The following is an 18,238-nucleotide window of genomic DNA, read 5'->3' on the forward strand; positions in this document are numbered from 1 at the left end:
ATGCTTTCTTCCTTGTGTCTGAGGCACAGAGCTTCACCCTAGAATTACTTCCAGTCCTAGCAGGATTGGAACTGAACCCATCAAGTAACATCTGCGTACTGGTAACATCATTCCCAGTCTAACCGCATGAAGTAGTTGAGATCACCTACCAGGATATTTGAAGTGAGAAGGAGGCAAACTTTGAATCTGCTCTTGATACACTTCCAAAGATTGACCACTCCCTTATAGAGATGAAGACAGCACTCAGAACTCCACTAATGTAACGTAATTGCAATAGCAGTGGCACTCATCACATAAATGTGATTTTCTTGGTAGATACTTGCCTTTCCTGTTTGATCCTGAAAGTATCTGTTGTAAAACTCCTTTTTCTACAGGTGTACAGAAGAAAACTTTTGTAATTCCCTGATTAGCATAGAAGTTACATCCTTTAAAGTGTATGGTTGTGAGAACACATCACCAAAAAGGCCTTTTTGAACAGAAATGGTTCCAGCTTGGACCCCTCTCAAAAGGTACACAGTTTAAAGGAGCAGCAAATGGAGATGGTGGTTTCATCTTTGCTGTAGACATGCCTACTGCTGTGGGATCTGTAAATGGTATCTGACCTAGGCAGGATGGCATGAAAAGTAAACATTTGGAAGATGCTGTAAGAGCAGAAGCCTACTCAAAAGTAACAGTGACAGGCACAAACAGAAGGCAAGCAGACACATGAAGATTCCTTGAATACATGTGGCAGTAGCCAAATATAATTTAAATAGGATTAGGAAACTCCTAAATCTGCTAAGAAACAAAAATATTTTTAAAATGCTGCAGGACTGAAAATTAGCAATACAGTAATAAAACTTTTTCAGACAGTTGCAATGAAATTAGATGGTACTAGTTGCACCCTGCATCATGTAGCTATGTGCTGAACAAGACAAGCAGGCCAGGCTTTAGTGAGCCCTTCAGATAAAGTATATCATTATCTGATTTTTTGGTGCCTGGCTACATGCACAACCACCAGATAAAAAAAACTTAAGAACAATCCCTTCAAGACAGAATTATTTAAGACTAACCTGCTGGCAACCAATCAAAACCCACTGTAGGTAAGCGAAAGAACAGCAACCATACAACAGTGTTTCAGGATCTCTCTTCAATACATAAACAATTTCATAACTGACAACTGCAATATGGATGAGACATTTTAAAGATTTTGCACATTTGAATTCCTACTGAAACTGCTTAACTTATACACTGAAATATGTTAAGACTTACTAATATTTTCCATATTAGAATCATAGAACAGTTTGGGTTGGAAGGGACCTTTAAAGGTCATCTAGTCCAACCCCCCTGCAATAAGCAGGGACATCTTCAACCAGGTCAGGTTGCTCAGAGCCCCATCCAACCTGACCTTGAAGTTTCCAGGGATGGGGCATCTACTACCTCTCTGGGCAACCTGTGTCAGTGTTTCACCACCCTCGCTGTAAAAAATTTCTTCCTTCTACCTAGTCTGAATCTACCCTCTTTTAGTTTATAACCATTACCCCTTATCGCAATGGGGCCTGCTAAAAAGTCTGTCCCCATCTTTCTTATAAGTCCCCTTTAAGTATTGAATGGTCCCAATAAGGTCTCCCCGGAGCCTTCTCTTCTCCACGCTAAACAACCCCAACTCTCTCAGCCTGTCTTCATAGGAGAGGTGCTCCAGCTGTCTGATGATCTTTGTGGCCCTCCTCTGGACTCACTCCAACAGGTCCATATCTTGCCTGTACTGAGGACTCCAGAGCTGGACACAGTACTCCATGTGGAGTCTTACCAGAGCAGAGTAGAGGGGGAGAATCACCTCCCTTAACCTGCTGGCCATGCTAGCCTACAATACATTTTTATATTTTAAAGAAAAGAGGAATCTGTTTCTTACTTTCTTCTCAACTAAAAAGGCAATGCAGAAGACAACCTCACTTTGAAAAATGTATCTACATTTTTATTAATGTTTCATTTTGTTTAAAACCAAAACTGCTGAACATACAGATATTGCAGCTCAGATGTTCTATCATTTGAAATGGGATTTGTGGACTGAAGATATTTGAGGGAAATGCTGCATATGACAAAATTCTGCATATGACAAAATTCTGGTTCAAATTTTAAAAATAAGCTGTTCCAAAGCATTTTCTTGAACTTCAGGAAAAACACTAGGATAAGTACATTGATTGTGATTGTGTAAGACTGACAGAAATCAGGCTGTTAAGTCTTCTGGTTCAACAAGGGATTATCAGGATCACCTGGATATACTTTCATTCCTACATTCCACTAAATAAGGTTAAGGTTAAAGAGCTACAAGCAGATTTGGGTTTGTAGCCACAAGTTGATCATTAATGAAGTGAATGATGATCTTTATCAACCAAACATAAATAAATATTTTTAAAGAACAGAACACATTTTAATGCAACATTCTGATCTGGTACTCAACGCAATTCTAGCCTTCTTGAGTTATAACCATGTGTGTTTCATTGTAATCCAAGTTTCCCAGATCAGCTCAATCTGGATGTAAGCTTACGGGCATTGCTCACATAGAGTTCTAAATTCTCCTGAAAATGCCCTGATGTCCTGAACTATTTTAGAAATTAATATTAAATGAACAAATAAAAAACTTACCCGAATAGTCATGACTGAGCATCTGATGTTATGAATTGTATCATACACCTTCTTAGAAATGTCCACAAACTGGTTATCATCAAACAGATGCACTGTATTCTTGGTTAAGCTCTCCAATGCAATATTTACTTGACTAATAAACTCTGGAATCACTATTTAAAAAAGAAAACACAAACAAAATTCAGTGAGCATAAAAAGGATAAAATTTTATTTTTCTTTCTGGCAAATTGCCTCACATTGATGAAAACTTTATTAAAAAAAACATTACAGTAATACCATGATTAGCTTTAAGTGGGAACAGATTTGTATTTTTTATCACAGTGATAAAAATGCATTTGGTGGGCACGTAAGCTGTGGATGGTTATACAGTACAACAAAGAAGAAAACTTTAAAAGGGGGGTCAGGGAATCAGTTGTAAAAACTTGCCAGTGATTTCAACAGTCATTTTACCCAAAGAATCAGGATGAATAACCTGGCTCAAAGTTGGAACTACAACTGACTATTATTATTTCATAATCTGCTTTTAGTCTGAATGGAGACAAAACTACTGAAAGATTGATGCTTATTCTCCAAATTTAAAAGTCCCACAGTTGTAACCTGGACTTACCAAGGCAGTTTACCTTGTTTGATTGAATCAAACAAATTGTATATTTTGAGTCAGTTTGATATTAACTTTTGCTTTACCCAGAATGTCCTGGAATTTTCTTCTGGTGCTCCATGGCCTTATTTTGCATGGTGACCTGGTACCACTGTATCTCCCTTGATCCTTCATATCAATTCAAAGCAAAGGAAACCCAACACACAGATATAGAGTGAAGAGAGAATGCAACTGAAAAATCCATCACACACAGAAGGACCTCAAACAAGTACAGGTCAAACTCATTTGCAAAAACACATTTCCTATCACTTGGAGACTGAAGCGACAGAAGAAATGGAAAGTAAAGGGATAGAACTCAAGTTCTGTAGTATTCAATATGAATAACATATACCCTGTGGAACAGCTTTTTTCAGGCAACGTGTTGGTTTCAAATACAAGTATAATATGCTTTCCATCCCTTCCTACACAAGTATGCGCTGTGTAATTCATGAATTCATATGACATGAAAGCAACAATACCAATACCTTAAGTATGAATAACTTCAGGTAAATTTTGAAGTATATAATGATTTTTTTATGCAAAGCTTCAGCTGAAGTCAACAGAACTTCTGAATTAGAAAACCTGGCAACATATACTGTAAATATTAGGAAAAATGCCACAATAATGCTTTAACCCCTAACTTTACATGGAGAAACCCACATAACCCTTGGAGACATTTAAATTACTATTAAATTACAGTAACTTCACTATCTTCAAGCTCAGTTGTTTCTCTCTAGAGTGCAGAACAGTTAGCTTATGTGTCAGTTCTCAGAAATAACAAACTTCAGTTAATTCAGTGGTAGTGGGAGGGTTCATTTTCTTCTGTAAAATAGGTCTCCATAAGTGTGAGACAAGTAGATGCCATTTAATTTGAAAAATAGGATATTTAAAATCCTTTCTTCCCTCTTCAGATTATCACTTGAATTACCTTGCCTTCTGAAAAGGTCAGTGGGAAGAACAGATTTCTTAAACGGTATGGAAAAAAAGACATGGCAGATTTTTCATTAGCAACCAAATGGAATAATTAGGGAGAGCGAGCACTTATTTGTTTAATGCTTTTTGATTTTTTTTTTTTTAAAGAAACACAAATGCACAGTTTCAGAACATGCAATCTTTTTTTTCCTGTTAAACAAAGATCTTGGCCCCTAGACTATCAAAATAGTTGCAAGTGTGGCAATTTTGAACAGTCACCTCAAACGTTTACATAAAATTAAACGTTCAGCTCTTCACACCCGGGAGATTATAAGAAGTGTCCAGGAATTCAAGATTTCCACTGGTATAGTAAAAACCATCAGGTGTTTTCCAGAGCCTCCTACATCCTCACTTCTCAGTTCATTGTACTTCATATACTTTCACTTGCAGTACTGTAAAGCATAGAATCCCTGCTTACCAGCAGCATTTTCAGTGGCTGCTCACTGCCTACAGGCATTGTCTTCTATAGCACAGGCTATTTCTTCTCTGTTTCTATTCAGGCTCCATCCTGCATGCCATCCTTATTCCATATGCTTATTAATGGCCTTTTTACAGCTCCTTCCGAGGCCAAACTCGTTATCACAGTATATTTGTTTGTCTGGATGAATACATCACTTATGAAAAAAGATTTTACACAAATAGGTACTCTATAGCTTGTATGCTACTGGTAGAATCAGTGCTAAACCACAGTCTGCACTTGATTACAGAAATATGATCCCAGTGGCTTCCCTTTGATAACATTTTTAAGATGGCTGCTTTTCATCAGTGTAATTTTTACACATAGACAATTAAAACACAAGACTAAACTGTAATTCTAAAATATGTACATAACAATCTGCTAATGAAGTATAAAAATATACTTGGGCTATTATAAGGTTATCAAATAGTTCTTATTATTTGGTCATTTACCCTGTATCTGATTGGATAATTCCCTCAAATCCAAGACTCCTTTCTTGACTGCATATGATTTATTTAATTTTTGAGTTCTCAACTAAATGACTACTTAAGAAGAGGTTTTGGTGGATATATGAGTTCTTATACATGGATCACTGGCATCAAAAATACTTTACTTCATACATCCTGAAATGGTTCAGGCATCACTCTGAAGCACTGCATTAAGTGGACTAGAACTACGTTAATAACGCGCATCTTTGCTGTATGCTGCTTTATATTTCTAGACAGCCTAAATACAGAGAAGCAGATGCAGGTAAAAATAGGTTGGATAAGATTGAGTTTTTCAATCTTTCAAAAGCAAAGAAAAATTGAACAAGTTGTAAGTAAAATAAAAAGTTTCAAGTGTTATACAATTGAGAAGTATTATTAGATTTTTGTGATTTTAATATTAAAACATTACAATTTTCCTATAAATTTTTGCTATGTTTTTCCTCAATGAAAATTATGAACAAATTTCAACAGGAACATCTGTAACCCTGCCTTTCCTGAGGGAGAAGGCATGGAAAGGACGAGGATGTTTTGGAAAATACCAATACTGTTCATAATTGTAATGATGAAAGTCCCCAAACTAATTTACATTTTTCATGCCACCAAAATCATGTTCTCCACTCTTCTTGAAATTAAGCTTATTTATTTTAAAATTAATCTTGTCTTCCTAATTCCTATTTTCTTGTAAATAAACAATACTATTTGTCCTTCCTTCTAGGCCATATCTTCTTAGACCTCTAATAATTTTTGCTTTGTTTTGTCATCTTCAACCAAAACCAACTAATGAATCCCGTTTGTAGTTTAATAGCTGTCATGACCCAGCTCTTAATTCAGAGGCTACCACTTCTATATGCCACAATCATATCAGGTAATACAGAAAAGTAAACTTCACTAATCATATTATTCCAATTAGCAACTCTGTGCCTGTTATTTTTAATAACAAAATCATCAAGACAACAGGTTTTCACCTTTGCAGATGGGCAGTGACAAGTGGTGAAAACACGAGCCATTCTACTGGCACCTTTTAATGAAGTTAAGTGATTAACATCACTTCATCAGCAATCAAGAGAGCTTGATACTGAAAAAGCAACAGCTTTTTCACAGCTGAAATGACCACACGTATGCAACACTTACCTAAAGAATGCCTTAACAAAATGAATTAACAGACATGGACAGACATGACCTCCTACAACTGATCAAAAAGCAATTAATTCACCCCCCCACCCCCTTCAAAATGTTTATGCTTTTAATTGGGGGGGAAGAAAGGAAAAAACCCTGTTTCATTTGTTTGAGAAAGGGGGAAAAAACCCACCAAGAAGCATCGTCATAAAAAAATGAAAACATGGATTACTTATTTCTCACCATTCTAATACTTAAGTACTGAGAATAAGACTATTTGGTACTCTGCCCTCTCTGCAGGACAATCCTCAGGTCCCATCCTCTGTGTTGGAACAATATAGGCAGGGTATGGTTCTCCCTTTCAGTTCCTCTCAACTTAGAATGCCATAGTTTCTCAAGGATGTCAAGGAAGAACAGACATCGTGGATTACTGAATCCATATATGCAAAATTTATCTCAAGAAAAAGAATTTGTGGCAAATAACCAAACTTTCACCTTCAATGTTTATCTATATGGATAAACACTGTGAGCAACTTACTGTATGGTGTAAATAGACTGGAAAAAGGTTCAAGAGTTCCCACTAGAAAGACGACTTATAAACTACTCTTTCAAAGGCAGCTTTGAGATGGAAATGAAAACACAGTGCCCAGAGGAATGAATGAAGCTGTGGTAGACCTACAGATCCCAGCTACAGGTAGACTCTGCAAGACTGCCACAGCTATCGCTTGAACTTAAGTTCAACAACCTTTCCGCAAAGGTGAAGACTCTCTGCTGGGCAGTCAGCCATCCAGAGACATCTTCTGTCCTCAACTAAAAGACCCACAGGACTGTTTGGTAAGAGATATGAAAACACAAGCAGCCTTCCTAAAAAGTTTGTCTTGTCAGTATACAAAAATACAGAATACCCAGAGTGAATAATTAGTTTCAACTAATGAAGCACTCGGAATAAAAATCACATGAAGGTTAGTACCTAAACTGAACCTCCAATATCAAATTGAGTAGAGACTGCAGGAGAACTTAACAAGAATGGCATAAGGAGGATTTGTTCTAAGAATGGGAATCTCCATCTTCCACAGGTAGCTGAAGTAATTGCTATGAAAAAGATCATTTAAAAAAAAAAAAGTGGAAAAGACTCAGTGAAAAAATGGTTTTCCTCCTGAAGATAATAAAATGAGGGTCAGTGACTATCGATGAATTGGGATTCTAACAGGAGGAAAAAGCCCCATGAGCACTTCCAAAAGCCCATCAGAAGACAGATTCTAAAAAAGTAAGCAAAAGCCAAAAGCATGGTCATGTAAGGCCTAAAAAGATGCTGAATGAATGTAATATGAAACTAGTATGTCTGGGTTTTTTTTTTTCAGATCACAGAAATAAACCAGACTTGCAGGCAGGTGAGTGCAACCTAGACCTATGCCAAGCCACATGTTTCAACCACTATGCCTAATACCTTCTTTCAGCACGCTATGTCTATTCATTAGCCTCCAAACAGGAAAAAACAGGCCCACTAAAATCTTGAAAACCATCCACCATTTAGGCAGTAAGATGGCAAAAAAACAAGAGGCTCAGGTCTTGATAATGACCTCGGTTTGTTGCAAGAAGATCTGAAATCACAGGAAGAGCTACAGGTCTCCAAACCAAGAGACACAGCAAGTCCTAAGACCAAAACTGTCTGAGTAATGCTGTAGCTCAAGGTATCAAAAATGCACTGTCTTCTGTCATCTGGAAGATAACTCCTGACAAAGGAAAACTTGAAGGTAATTAATATATTGCCATTCCTAACCAGAGGGCTAAGAGTGCACCTGACAACAATCCTTGGAAGAGACTTCTTTCAGAGGAAAAAAAGCTGTCATTTGTTGATGCTCAAGGTTAAGAAATTGATCTCAGGGCACCCACAAATCCTGCAAAACAGTCTTTAGTACACCATTGTGTATCTCCCCATTTCTGTACATCAACCTGAAGGATCTTAGGTTGCCTAAAAGACCAGGAGGGCTCCTCGGAGCTAACCCAGGAGTAGTACGTAAATCCAAAGCTCTCAATCCAGAGAGAGAAAATGCTAGCCTCAAGCATAAGCAATCATCAGGAACAGTATTTTTATGAAAAACTTCAGTGCTGCAGAGAAAACAAAACCCAGAATCCTACACTGTTAGTGCTTCCGTGACAATTTTAAACCAAAGAAACTTCCATAGTTACTCCAGAATAACATTTAAAGGTAAATTTAGCTGCCAAAGCTCTAAGAGGGAGTTGTAATCATAAGCAACATGAAAGGTACCAAGGCTTTCACTGCTAGCAAGACCAAACCACCTGAACAAGATGACTCTAGCCTTCTAAAGATGAAGAGTAGATAGACAAAGGACTTCTTTATTTAATCATAAAATTAGATGGAGATTGAGTGGCTTGTTACATGAGAAGTCCGTGACATAGCAGAACTAAAACAGCACTAAAGGCTGGCTGCCTTAATAGCCTTTAGGGCAATCAAAAGATGGTGAAACCATGGCAACAGATTAATATGTCATAGCTAGGGTTTTCCTACGAATGGTAGTAGAGCTGTAGCATATGAAGCTCAACTCACCTTACAAGTCCTAGTAAGTCTATTGTTGACAATGAAGTATATGGATAGATTTCCATCTTGTTCTACACAGGCAGTAGAGTTTAGACTTACAGAAGGATCCCAAATACATGTTTTATACCTTACCTTTCCAGATGCACTTGACCTATCTCTACAAGCAGGTTATGACTGTGTCAGGAGAAAAGGAGGCTGAGGGGAGACTGTATCTGAAAAGAGGTTGTAGTGAGGTGATGTCGGTCTCTTCTCCCAAGTAGCAAGTGATAGGACAAGAAGAAATGGCTTCAAGTTGCACCAGGGGAGGTTTAGATTGGGTATTAGGAAAAATTTCTTCACTGAAAGGGTTCTCAAGCACAGTAACAGGCTGCTCAGGGAACTGGTTGAGTCACCATCTCTGGAGGTATTTAAAAGACGTGTAGACATGGCACTCAGGGACGTGGTTTAGTGGTGGACTCGGCAGCTGGACTTGATGATCTTAGGGGTCTTTTCCAACCTAAATGAGTCTATGATTCTATATGTGATCTCTTGTCTTTTACGTCAAAAAAGAGGTAAAAAAACTGAGGAGACAACAGTGGAAGCAGTCCACAGTAATCTCCAAGTCTTGTACTTCAAAAATGAGCTCAAAATTATTCTAGGCACCAAGAGCTCATGAGAATTCATAAAAGTCAGAACCAGTGATCTTGTATCTTATATTACCAAGGAAATTATCCCTGCCAGATGTAGTTAAACTCAAGGTATGGATACAAAGAATGCTGCTTGAAGTGATTTTCTCTTCTCTTCTGACTGTCAAGGACCTAGAAGGTCCAACCAACTCCGGAACATCTTTTCAGGTGGCAAGGGAAAAAATTACCTCATTTTCACTAAGTATTCACATTATGTCTATACTAAAGCTGACTGACATTTAAAGAAAAAAAACAAAAAACACTGTTGACATTTTTGGTGGGCTTTAAATCCCCTGACCAGTATTACTTCCTGTGCTACTGCACAATTAAATTTGTATCACTGTGTAACACGTATTTTAGTACAACAAGGGTAACACAAAAAGGACATGACCCATATGAATATGGGGGATGACATTCAGAACACTGCACTCACACAGTGCACACATACAAAATTAATCAGAACCCAAAGAATCATAGGAATTAGTGCATGGAAATTATTTTTTAAATGTCTCTGCCACATTCACCTCCAAAAATAGAGCATTTATGTACTCTGTCCACTACTGTTTAAATATTAAAGAATATTTAAATGTATATCTTATATGTTATGTTTAATTGTACATATAAAAACACCTCTTCAGAGTGGAGGCCATTTTTCACACATCAAGGCGCCACAGTGAAACAGTATGAAAGCACAGTGTGTCTAAGTCAAACAACGGTTGTGAAACTGAAATAAAAACACAAAAAAGCTTCTGGGAGAAAAATGGTGGTGACAAAAAACAATAAAAAGAATAACTAATACTAAAAACTGTTCAAAACCACAATCCCACATTTTTATTTAGAACTGTTGCACCATGTCCTTTACTTTGTTATTTACTGTTTAAATTGTCTTCAACTGAATAATTTATATTTCTATCCAAAATGTTCCCTAAACTAAAACAAGTTTTTCCCCAAAGAGCACTGAATTTTACTCAACTGCTGGACCACAGTAGAGTATTTTTTCATAGCCCATACAATAAATCCACTGATCATTGACTCTGATGCCATTTAAAAAATATGCCTTCTATATTATAGTTTCTAAACATCACACCTAATTATATGAAATATATTGGGTTTATATTAAATCAGTTATCGCAGAGCCAATTACCTAGTATCCTCCTAACATTGAATCATGTTCTTGGCTCATCAACTCCTTTCACAACATAAGTATTTTTATCATTATGAGGAAAACTCAAGGCATTTTGAACAATGAAGGAAGACAACTTCAAAAAAATTTGTTATCTCTCTTTATGAAATACCCTGAAAAACTGAACTCAGTTTTGCACTACTCTCTCTTACAAAGCACCTACTGAACTTTGAGAACCTGATCTAAATTCTACCCATACCATAGGGGGCTCTTGCTTTGACCTCAGTAGGTCTGGGATCACACTAGGATGGATACTGGCCTTTGATTAGACCCCCTATGTTGCAATATGTTAACTCACACTCTTTCCTAAATACAGGAACTATATTGTCCATCAAATCTGAAATTCCCCTCCTTTTCTCAGAGTAAAAATTTAACACTTCCATTTCAGAGAAATATACCATTGATGCTTTTAAGTTTTGTAGGCAAAAATTATCAGGACCTGTCGATTAGGAAAAAGAAATCTATCCTTATAACAGACAGCTAATAGATGACAATTTAACAGTCTCCTGACTTCCCTATTTAAAGGAAGAAGCTTATACAATCCTTGTAAAGAAAAGAGTTGCCATGTACACTTAAATCCTGACACCAGGTAAATGCTACTGGCAAGCAGCACGAGTACAGGCATACCTTCCATCCCTCGGGTTAACATTCCAAAAAAACAACAATGGTAAAGGAAAAAAAAAAAAAACCAAGACAAAAGTGAAAGAAAAGTAGAAACAAAATAAAAATTAAGGAAAAAAAAAAAAGTAGTAAAGCAGAAAAGCAACAGGTACTCTTCCATCAGAAAAAAATAAATCATTTTTTCTTGTCATGTGAGGTAATTCATTATTTCTTCTCTGTATGCCTTTTCATTTCCCGCTATGCTCGCTAGCATAGCTTGAGTTTAATTTTTATTGCGTTCATCTAATTTTGTGTAGCACCAACAAAGCCACATAGTAAATGGAATAAATGCTTGAACTCTACCCTCCTGAGGATGCTTTTTGATACTATATCCTGGAATTGTACACTATGTTAGATTGAACTAATCTAGAATTTATTCATGGGAATGAAAAATTTGCTTTAAGGATGTCCTTCATCTTTCAGCAAGAAGTTCAGATGAGTCCTCCTGCGGCAGCATAAGCAGAGAGTTGTGGCAAGTGGTGTGAATCTCAAGTATTTTAATATCCCCCATAATCTGATCACCTAGCATGAAAGTCAGTGTGATGGGTACAGATAGTTTGCTTTCAGAGGATTTAAATAGCTTTCCAGTTGCAGGAATTCAGCTGAAGTATGTATGCAAAGTATGGTTGACAAGATTAAAAACACAGCTACCATTTAAATGCAGGGTAATACTAGAGTAAATAAGAAATCTAGTTAATAACTGCACAGTCTTTATTCAGTACTTTATTTCATTTCATTCTTTGAGACCAAAGAATAGTTTGCACTTCTTGTGATTTAAAAATAAGCATTTGCAAATTTCTTCTGGAGTGGTATTAAGAATTTCAGGTAGTAAGAACATTGCATATTCCAGTAACCCAATTTTACTGCTAAATATTATGTCTATTCTTAATGTCATATTAATCCAAAGAGGTATACAAAAAACTAATAAATAGATCAAATAAAAACCATCTAAGCTAAGGCAACTGCACTGGCCAAGGCATACATCTGAAAAACAAGGGCTGCTTCTGGCAGAAGCTTGAGTTATACCACCCAAGGCATGCTATTTAGAATGGAATGAACTGTTTTATGACTGAGACACCTTCATCAAATGTGTTTAAAATTACATTTAAATAATAATGGAATTATTGCAAAGAACGATGATTCTGCACTCACTGCAAAAGGTTGAGCTGAATAACATAAACGGTTTTCTGAAACTCCAATCGTTTACGAGTCTGTTACAAATCCACATAATACAATGTTAATATGAAGATTAAGCTCTAAATTTGATTTCACTATGGTACAGACACTTAACTTCAAGCCGGTATTTTTGTGATACAATGTTAAATTGGTGACATATAATTATAACATCGTATCAGATGACTTGCCCAGACATGCATATATCTATGAAACGATTAGAAGAGCATTGTGACTGTGCGCTTGATATATCCCTTCTACTTCTTCAGATATTGCCATTCATACTTAAAAACCTTTTTTGGTAACAAGCTTATAGGTTATATGCAGGAAAAGGGATTAACATTTTTGGAACTTCTAACACATGAAATACTTAGCTCATGTTCCTCTGCCCATCTCCATCCTAGGCCAGTATATGAGAGAGATCTCTCAACTGCCCCCTGTGCCCACCTCCCACCCCTCCTTAATTAAAGAACTATAAATTATCTTTGTGGGATTTAGTATTTCATGCTAAAGTTTTTGCATACTGAAAGCATAATGCAACATGAAGTAGCCAAGGCAGAGGCCTGTTGCACATAAAAAGAAGTTGCATACTAAAACCAAGATGTGATTAGTATTTGCTTCTCTTTAACCCAGACATATGCATACTAAAATAGCAAAACCAGAAACTGCGTATAAGCATTCTGCAACACTGTATGCACTTGCAAGGTTGTAAGACTACTGGCACAACCAACAAGCATTTAGTAACACAGCTAAGAATATATATATAAACATGTATTATATATTTATATATAAATGTATAGAATAAATATTTGTTTGTAATATATGTATATGTTTACATATATGTAAGCTATGCTGAATATATGACAGCAGTTTTGTGGTATTACAGCCTTACAGCTAATAAGGGTAAGATTTTTAAGAGTTAGTCCTGAATATGAGAAATGATTGATAATGCGTGAGACCTAATTATTGGCAACGTGTATTATTAACGAATGGCAATCCAGTAAATTGCTGCTTTTACGTTTGAAAAGGCCCTAATTTATCCCTCTTTTAAATGCACCCATGACAGTGATTCAACTTCCTACCTGGAAAACATGTAGTTATTTTCATTTGCACCAAGACAATTTAGATACATACAAAGTCACTCTTACTCTGTAAGACAGCAGACTGGACAGATATGCGTACAGGTAATTGCTTGTGACTTCGGAATATGTGAGCCTCTGGACTTTGCCCTACTCAAGCTCTCCCTCCACAGTCCTTGGACAGCCTGGCAAATGCATGTAACACTGCAGCTGGGAACTAAAGCAGTGCCTACAAATAAACATCACAGTTCCAGACTTCAGTGGTGACTTAAAGGCATCTTCTTCCTGTCACTGCACAAATGTGCAGAAAAAACAGAGAGAGCTCGTTTTGGTTTTGAGGGGATAGATAGATTTCCCTGTATTAGAGGCAGGTCACAGCACCTGTAAGAGCAGAAAGATACTTGGAGATCATATAAATAATCTACCTTTTTTTAAAGCGTTCTAACTACTGCATTTTGCTGCCATGCTCAAGGACAGACTGACCATGAGATCTCAGATGAGAAAGACATTTCCCCCTAGGTCATACTGGTGAAGAATTTCAGATTTTTTTTTTTTATTATTTTTTTTTTTCCCCATTTCTTAGCAGACAGCGTGGACCATGTGGGCCTGTCTTATCTCATCAGTTCCCTACTACTGCAGGGCCTTTATGTGCTCTAGAAAAAGCATGACCTTCTTTAGTCTAACTGAAGTCACTGGGCTTAATTTGAAGGCATCTGCACTAAATAGAATGTCTTGTGATACACATAGGCTAAGACCAGCAAATACCCTAAGTCTGTATCTAAAAAAAAGAAAAATTATTACTTTTCGTAAGTGAATTTCATGGGGCACAGACGCTTCAGTTTACTTTCAAGTCCAATTGCGGACTACCATCAGAACTCCACATATATGTCCTCACTTCAAAACCAGTGATCATACAGAAGCATGATGACAAGGTTCAATGAACTGAAGCAGTTGAAGACTTTGGTTTTTAGTTGTCAAGCTAGTTTTGAGGTGGTCCAGTGTACCAGTCCAACTTGCTATCAGGCCAGGTAGTTGACGTGCCAGTATAGGTACAAGGAAGGTGGTAGGAAAAGGCAGATGGGGCAGGTGGACACCACTGCTGTCAATAAAAGCTGCATTTAGAGCTGTTTAGAAGGACTGTGAATTGCAGCCCCCATTGCTCTGACTAAAATTTGTTACCGCAGATTTCTAATCAATTTTTTCTTCACTGGCTTTGTTATATCCAAGGCCAAAGCTCTGCCAGGAAGAGCAGGGAGCCAACTAACACATCAGGCAATTCTAAAGGCTGCTGAATAAATACTCCCGAATTGGGATTGTTCAAATGTCCTGAATAGGACACAGGAAATTCCATACGAACCACTAAGAGGAAATGAAGGTCTTCCTACAGGGGAGTCTCCTCATTATATGTAAGGGAGACTATCTGAACAGAGAACAGCTTTTCATTAATTTAGGTGGGGAAGAGAAATCCTGAGAGTTTAATTAAAAAAAAAAAAAAAAAAAATCTCTGCGAAACTTGGTTGTTTCTAGTGCATAAGCATCATGGTATATACTGCTTAAGCTAGAGAATGGTGTTTAGTTCACAAAAAACTAAACCAGTCAGACTTTATGAGTATTATTACATAATGTTTTTTCTTAATTTTATGTTTAGCATGATAATTCCTATGAAATTTGACATAATAAGAATATGCTTAACAAAGGATATAAAGGGATATTTTGGGGTAAATAAGATTATTTTAGTCTTTAAAAACACTGACCTTTGGAAAGGTCACTTAGAAGATATTTAAAGTCATTTAAAAGCATTCAAAAATAATTACCTCTTTTGAACTACAACAGAAATCTTATTAAGGTTGATCTGGAGAGGAGTACTGAAAAGAAGACAGAATGCACTTCATGCAATAAATTCACCATTGTATTAGAAACTACGTATTTGGGAAACAGACACCCTGGAACATGGAATATATTCTTACCCCATGTGCAATACAACCCCATTTTTGGCTAAGGTTTTATACATTAACATTGCCATGACTAAAGTGTGGATTTCCTCACGTGCTCACTTATGAATGCTGAGACGACCTGCAAACTGACAGTTTGCTTATTCCACGTGTTTACTGTTACATCCCCGAAATTACTGGTTAGCATTACCTTGGCCTATGGCCTGAGCTTGTAACTCTTAGTACACCTCTTCCTTTCCTTGAAGGCAATCCAAGCATCTTCAGAAGATCCCCAAAGCGTTCAGGCTTCATTCAATAAAAAAGGAATTCCACAAAACAGTCTGTTGCTAGGTAAGGTGGATTTATTTGTAAACATACTTATTGTAACATACCAGACACATTCCATAAAAGCACTGTGTCTGTAAACACAATGATTTTTTTTAAAAAGGAAAAAAATATTGCAAAATTATTTTTTCGCCTTTTGTCTGATAGATTACAATTTTGAGTCTTAGAAGACTGGCTTCATTTATCTTCGAGTATGACTGTAACACTTTCTCCACCGTTTTAAACTCCATCTCTGTAACTTTCTATTCAACTGCATAAATGCTGTAGGTACACACATCCACACTCTCCTATCTATTGAAGACAAGAAAAAATAAAAAAGATTTGAGAGATATTACAATCTCTTTGTCTTATCGCTTGCAACTGGAAAAAAGAAAAATGAAACCTGTTCTAAATCAGTGGGAAGAGAATTAGCAGTCTACAAGAATGGAGGATAATCTGGAGGGATGTTAAGACCTCTTTAACTAACCTGTTTCTAGAACTTGATTCTGTTATCACACAGTATCAGTACAATAGCAGGCTACTCTCACAGATTTTTCGCTAATTTTATGTCAGGATAGACAAAGCACTCTCTGATTTTTAATACCTAGTATCTGATTTCATTTCAAATTAAAAACTGTTACAGTTGGTGGGAAGTGGCATGTTACTGTTTTCATCTGGAAGATAAGGAAGATGGTTAATTTAATTTAAGCATGTAGAAGTACTGGGGAAAGCTAGCTACAACAATAAAATCAATGGAGAAACACTAAGTATCTGTCACTAAGTATCTTTAAGTATCACTTTAGCTCTGCTTACTGAAAAGTCACAGAAAACCAGCTGTATTTTTAAATGCAAAGTTATATTCTCATCTTATAATCTTCCCCAAAACGCAGCTTATGCTACAGGAACATACTGACTTATCTGGGAAAATGTAGACACATTTTATTAAAACTAATTGATAATTGTTTTTTACAAACACAGTCTTGAAAAATACAGAGAGGGTAAGCAGGGAAAACCTATTAAGATGGGCCTTCAGGTAATGCAAATCTCAGGCTCTATGCGACAGTGTTACATTCAATGAAGTGAATGGATATACGGCAATTCATTCTGGGAAAGGGCCTTCGTAAAAGAAACAAAACTGCTGTAAGACCATTTCCGAATGTCAGATTTATAGATTATACTTTTGTGTTTATACAGGAAAGTAGTGTTCATTGTAGATATGAGCATGCACACCTATTAAGTCTTTCTATATGCTCTTATTAAAACCGTACAGATCACTTTGTACTAAAAGGCTCTGCCTTCTCCCTAAACTACAGTGCAAGTAGCTAAATGCAACTACCACTCTTGAAAATTAGATCACTAACACTGTCTCTAAAAATGAAATGAAAATGTACAAAGTACCAAGAGAAGCAAGTGCTGGCATTTTTACCATGTCTAGTTGCCCCACCTCCGAAAGGGGAGGCGGGGGAAAGCACGTGCACAGAAAGCCTCACTGAAGACACACATTTGAACACATCTAACACTACAATGTCCAAATGCCTGAGCTCATGAAAAGTGAGTGTCTCTAATCCACTGCAGTGCTCTGAAAATGCTAATGTAAGGGGAATGGCTGATACGTGAAACTGGGCAGGGGGGGAAGCCACAGGGCAAGGGGCAAAGGCTTGCCATGGATTAAAAGCTGAAAGTGATAGGAAATAAATTTAAAGTGAAAGGCATCTCCCCTGAGCAGCGAGGAGTTAAGCATATAGTGCTTCAACAGATCAGCAGGGGTGAAGACTATTATTCACAGACATGTTCACATTCACATACCTCTAAGATTTATCTAGGCATGATAAGGAGTTGGTATCCATTCCCTTAATGCCTTCAGCACACATCGATGGACAAAAATACATCCCTCTGCTAACAGATACAGTAAGAGTCATGGAGTTTAAAATTAACGCTGTAGCTAACATGGACATTTTTAAAGGGACAAAGCTAGCAAAGGGACAAAGCTAGACTCCTTCCTGTCATATCGAGTAATTAAACATCTTCAAGACTGCAATAGTCTCCAGACATACTTAGACACTTGGGGAAAACGGGGCAGCACAATTCAGGATAGGTTTTACTCCAGTTAAGTTTAATTAAGTTTAGGTAACACATCGTAACAAATATAGCTGCCTCTCAAATGGGAAAGGGAACAGACCCTTGCACGGGACTCAACAAGAATGGTGCAGGGCTAGCTGTTTTCTATGTGTTACTGTTGTTCTTGACATTCTCCCAAGGTCTCCCTCCAGGAACACTCTAAATTGCTATAGCTGCATAAAGACAGAGCAGAAACCAGAATGGAATTTAGCATTTGTTACCTTACATAAATGTAATAATCACTGATAGT

General features: G+C 37.0%; 1 protein-coding gene across 3 annotated transcripts in view; it reads right to left on the reverse strand.

Moving 5' to 3' along the window:
* CTNNA3 (catenin alpha 3) overlaps positions 1-18,238 on the reverse strand; it is a 568,565-nt gene that overhangs the window by 104,524 nt on the left and 445,803 nt on the right. For all 3 annotated transcript variants that reach the window (XM_052799302.1, XM_052799303.1, XM_052799300.1), the window contains one exon: positions 2,626-2,777. In XM_052799302.1, coding sequence (XP_052655262.1) covers positions 2,626-2,777 — 152 coding nt within the window. The remainder of the gene's footprint in view (positions 1-2,625; positions 2,778-18,238) is intronic.

Source organism: Harpia harpyja, chromosome 10 (genome assembly GCF_026419915.1).
Source record: "Harpia harpyja isolate bHarHar1 chromosome 10, bHarHar1 primary haplotype, whole genome shotgun sequence".
Classification (NCBI taxonomy): domain Eukaryota; kingdom Metazoa; phylum Chordata; class Aves; order Accipitriformes; family Accipitridae; genus Harpia; species Harpia harpyja.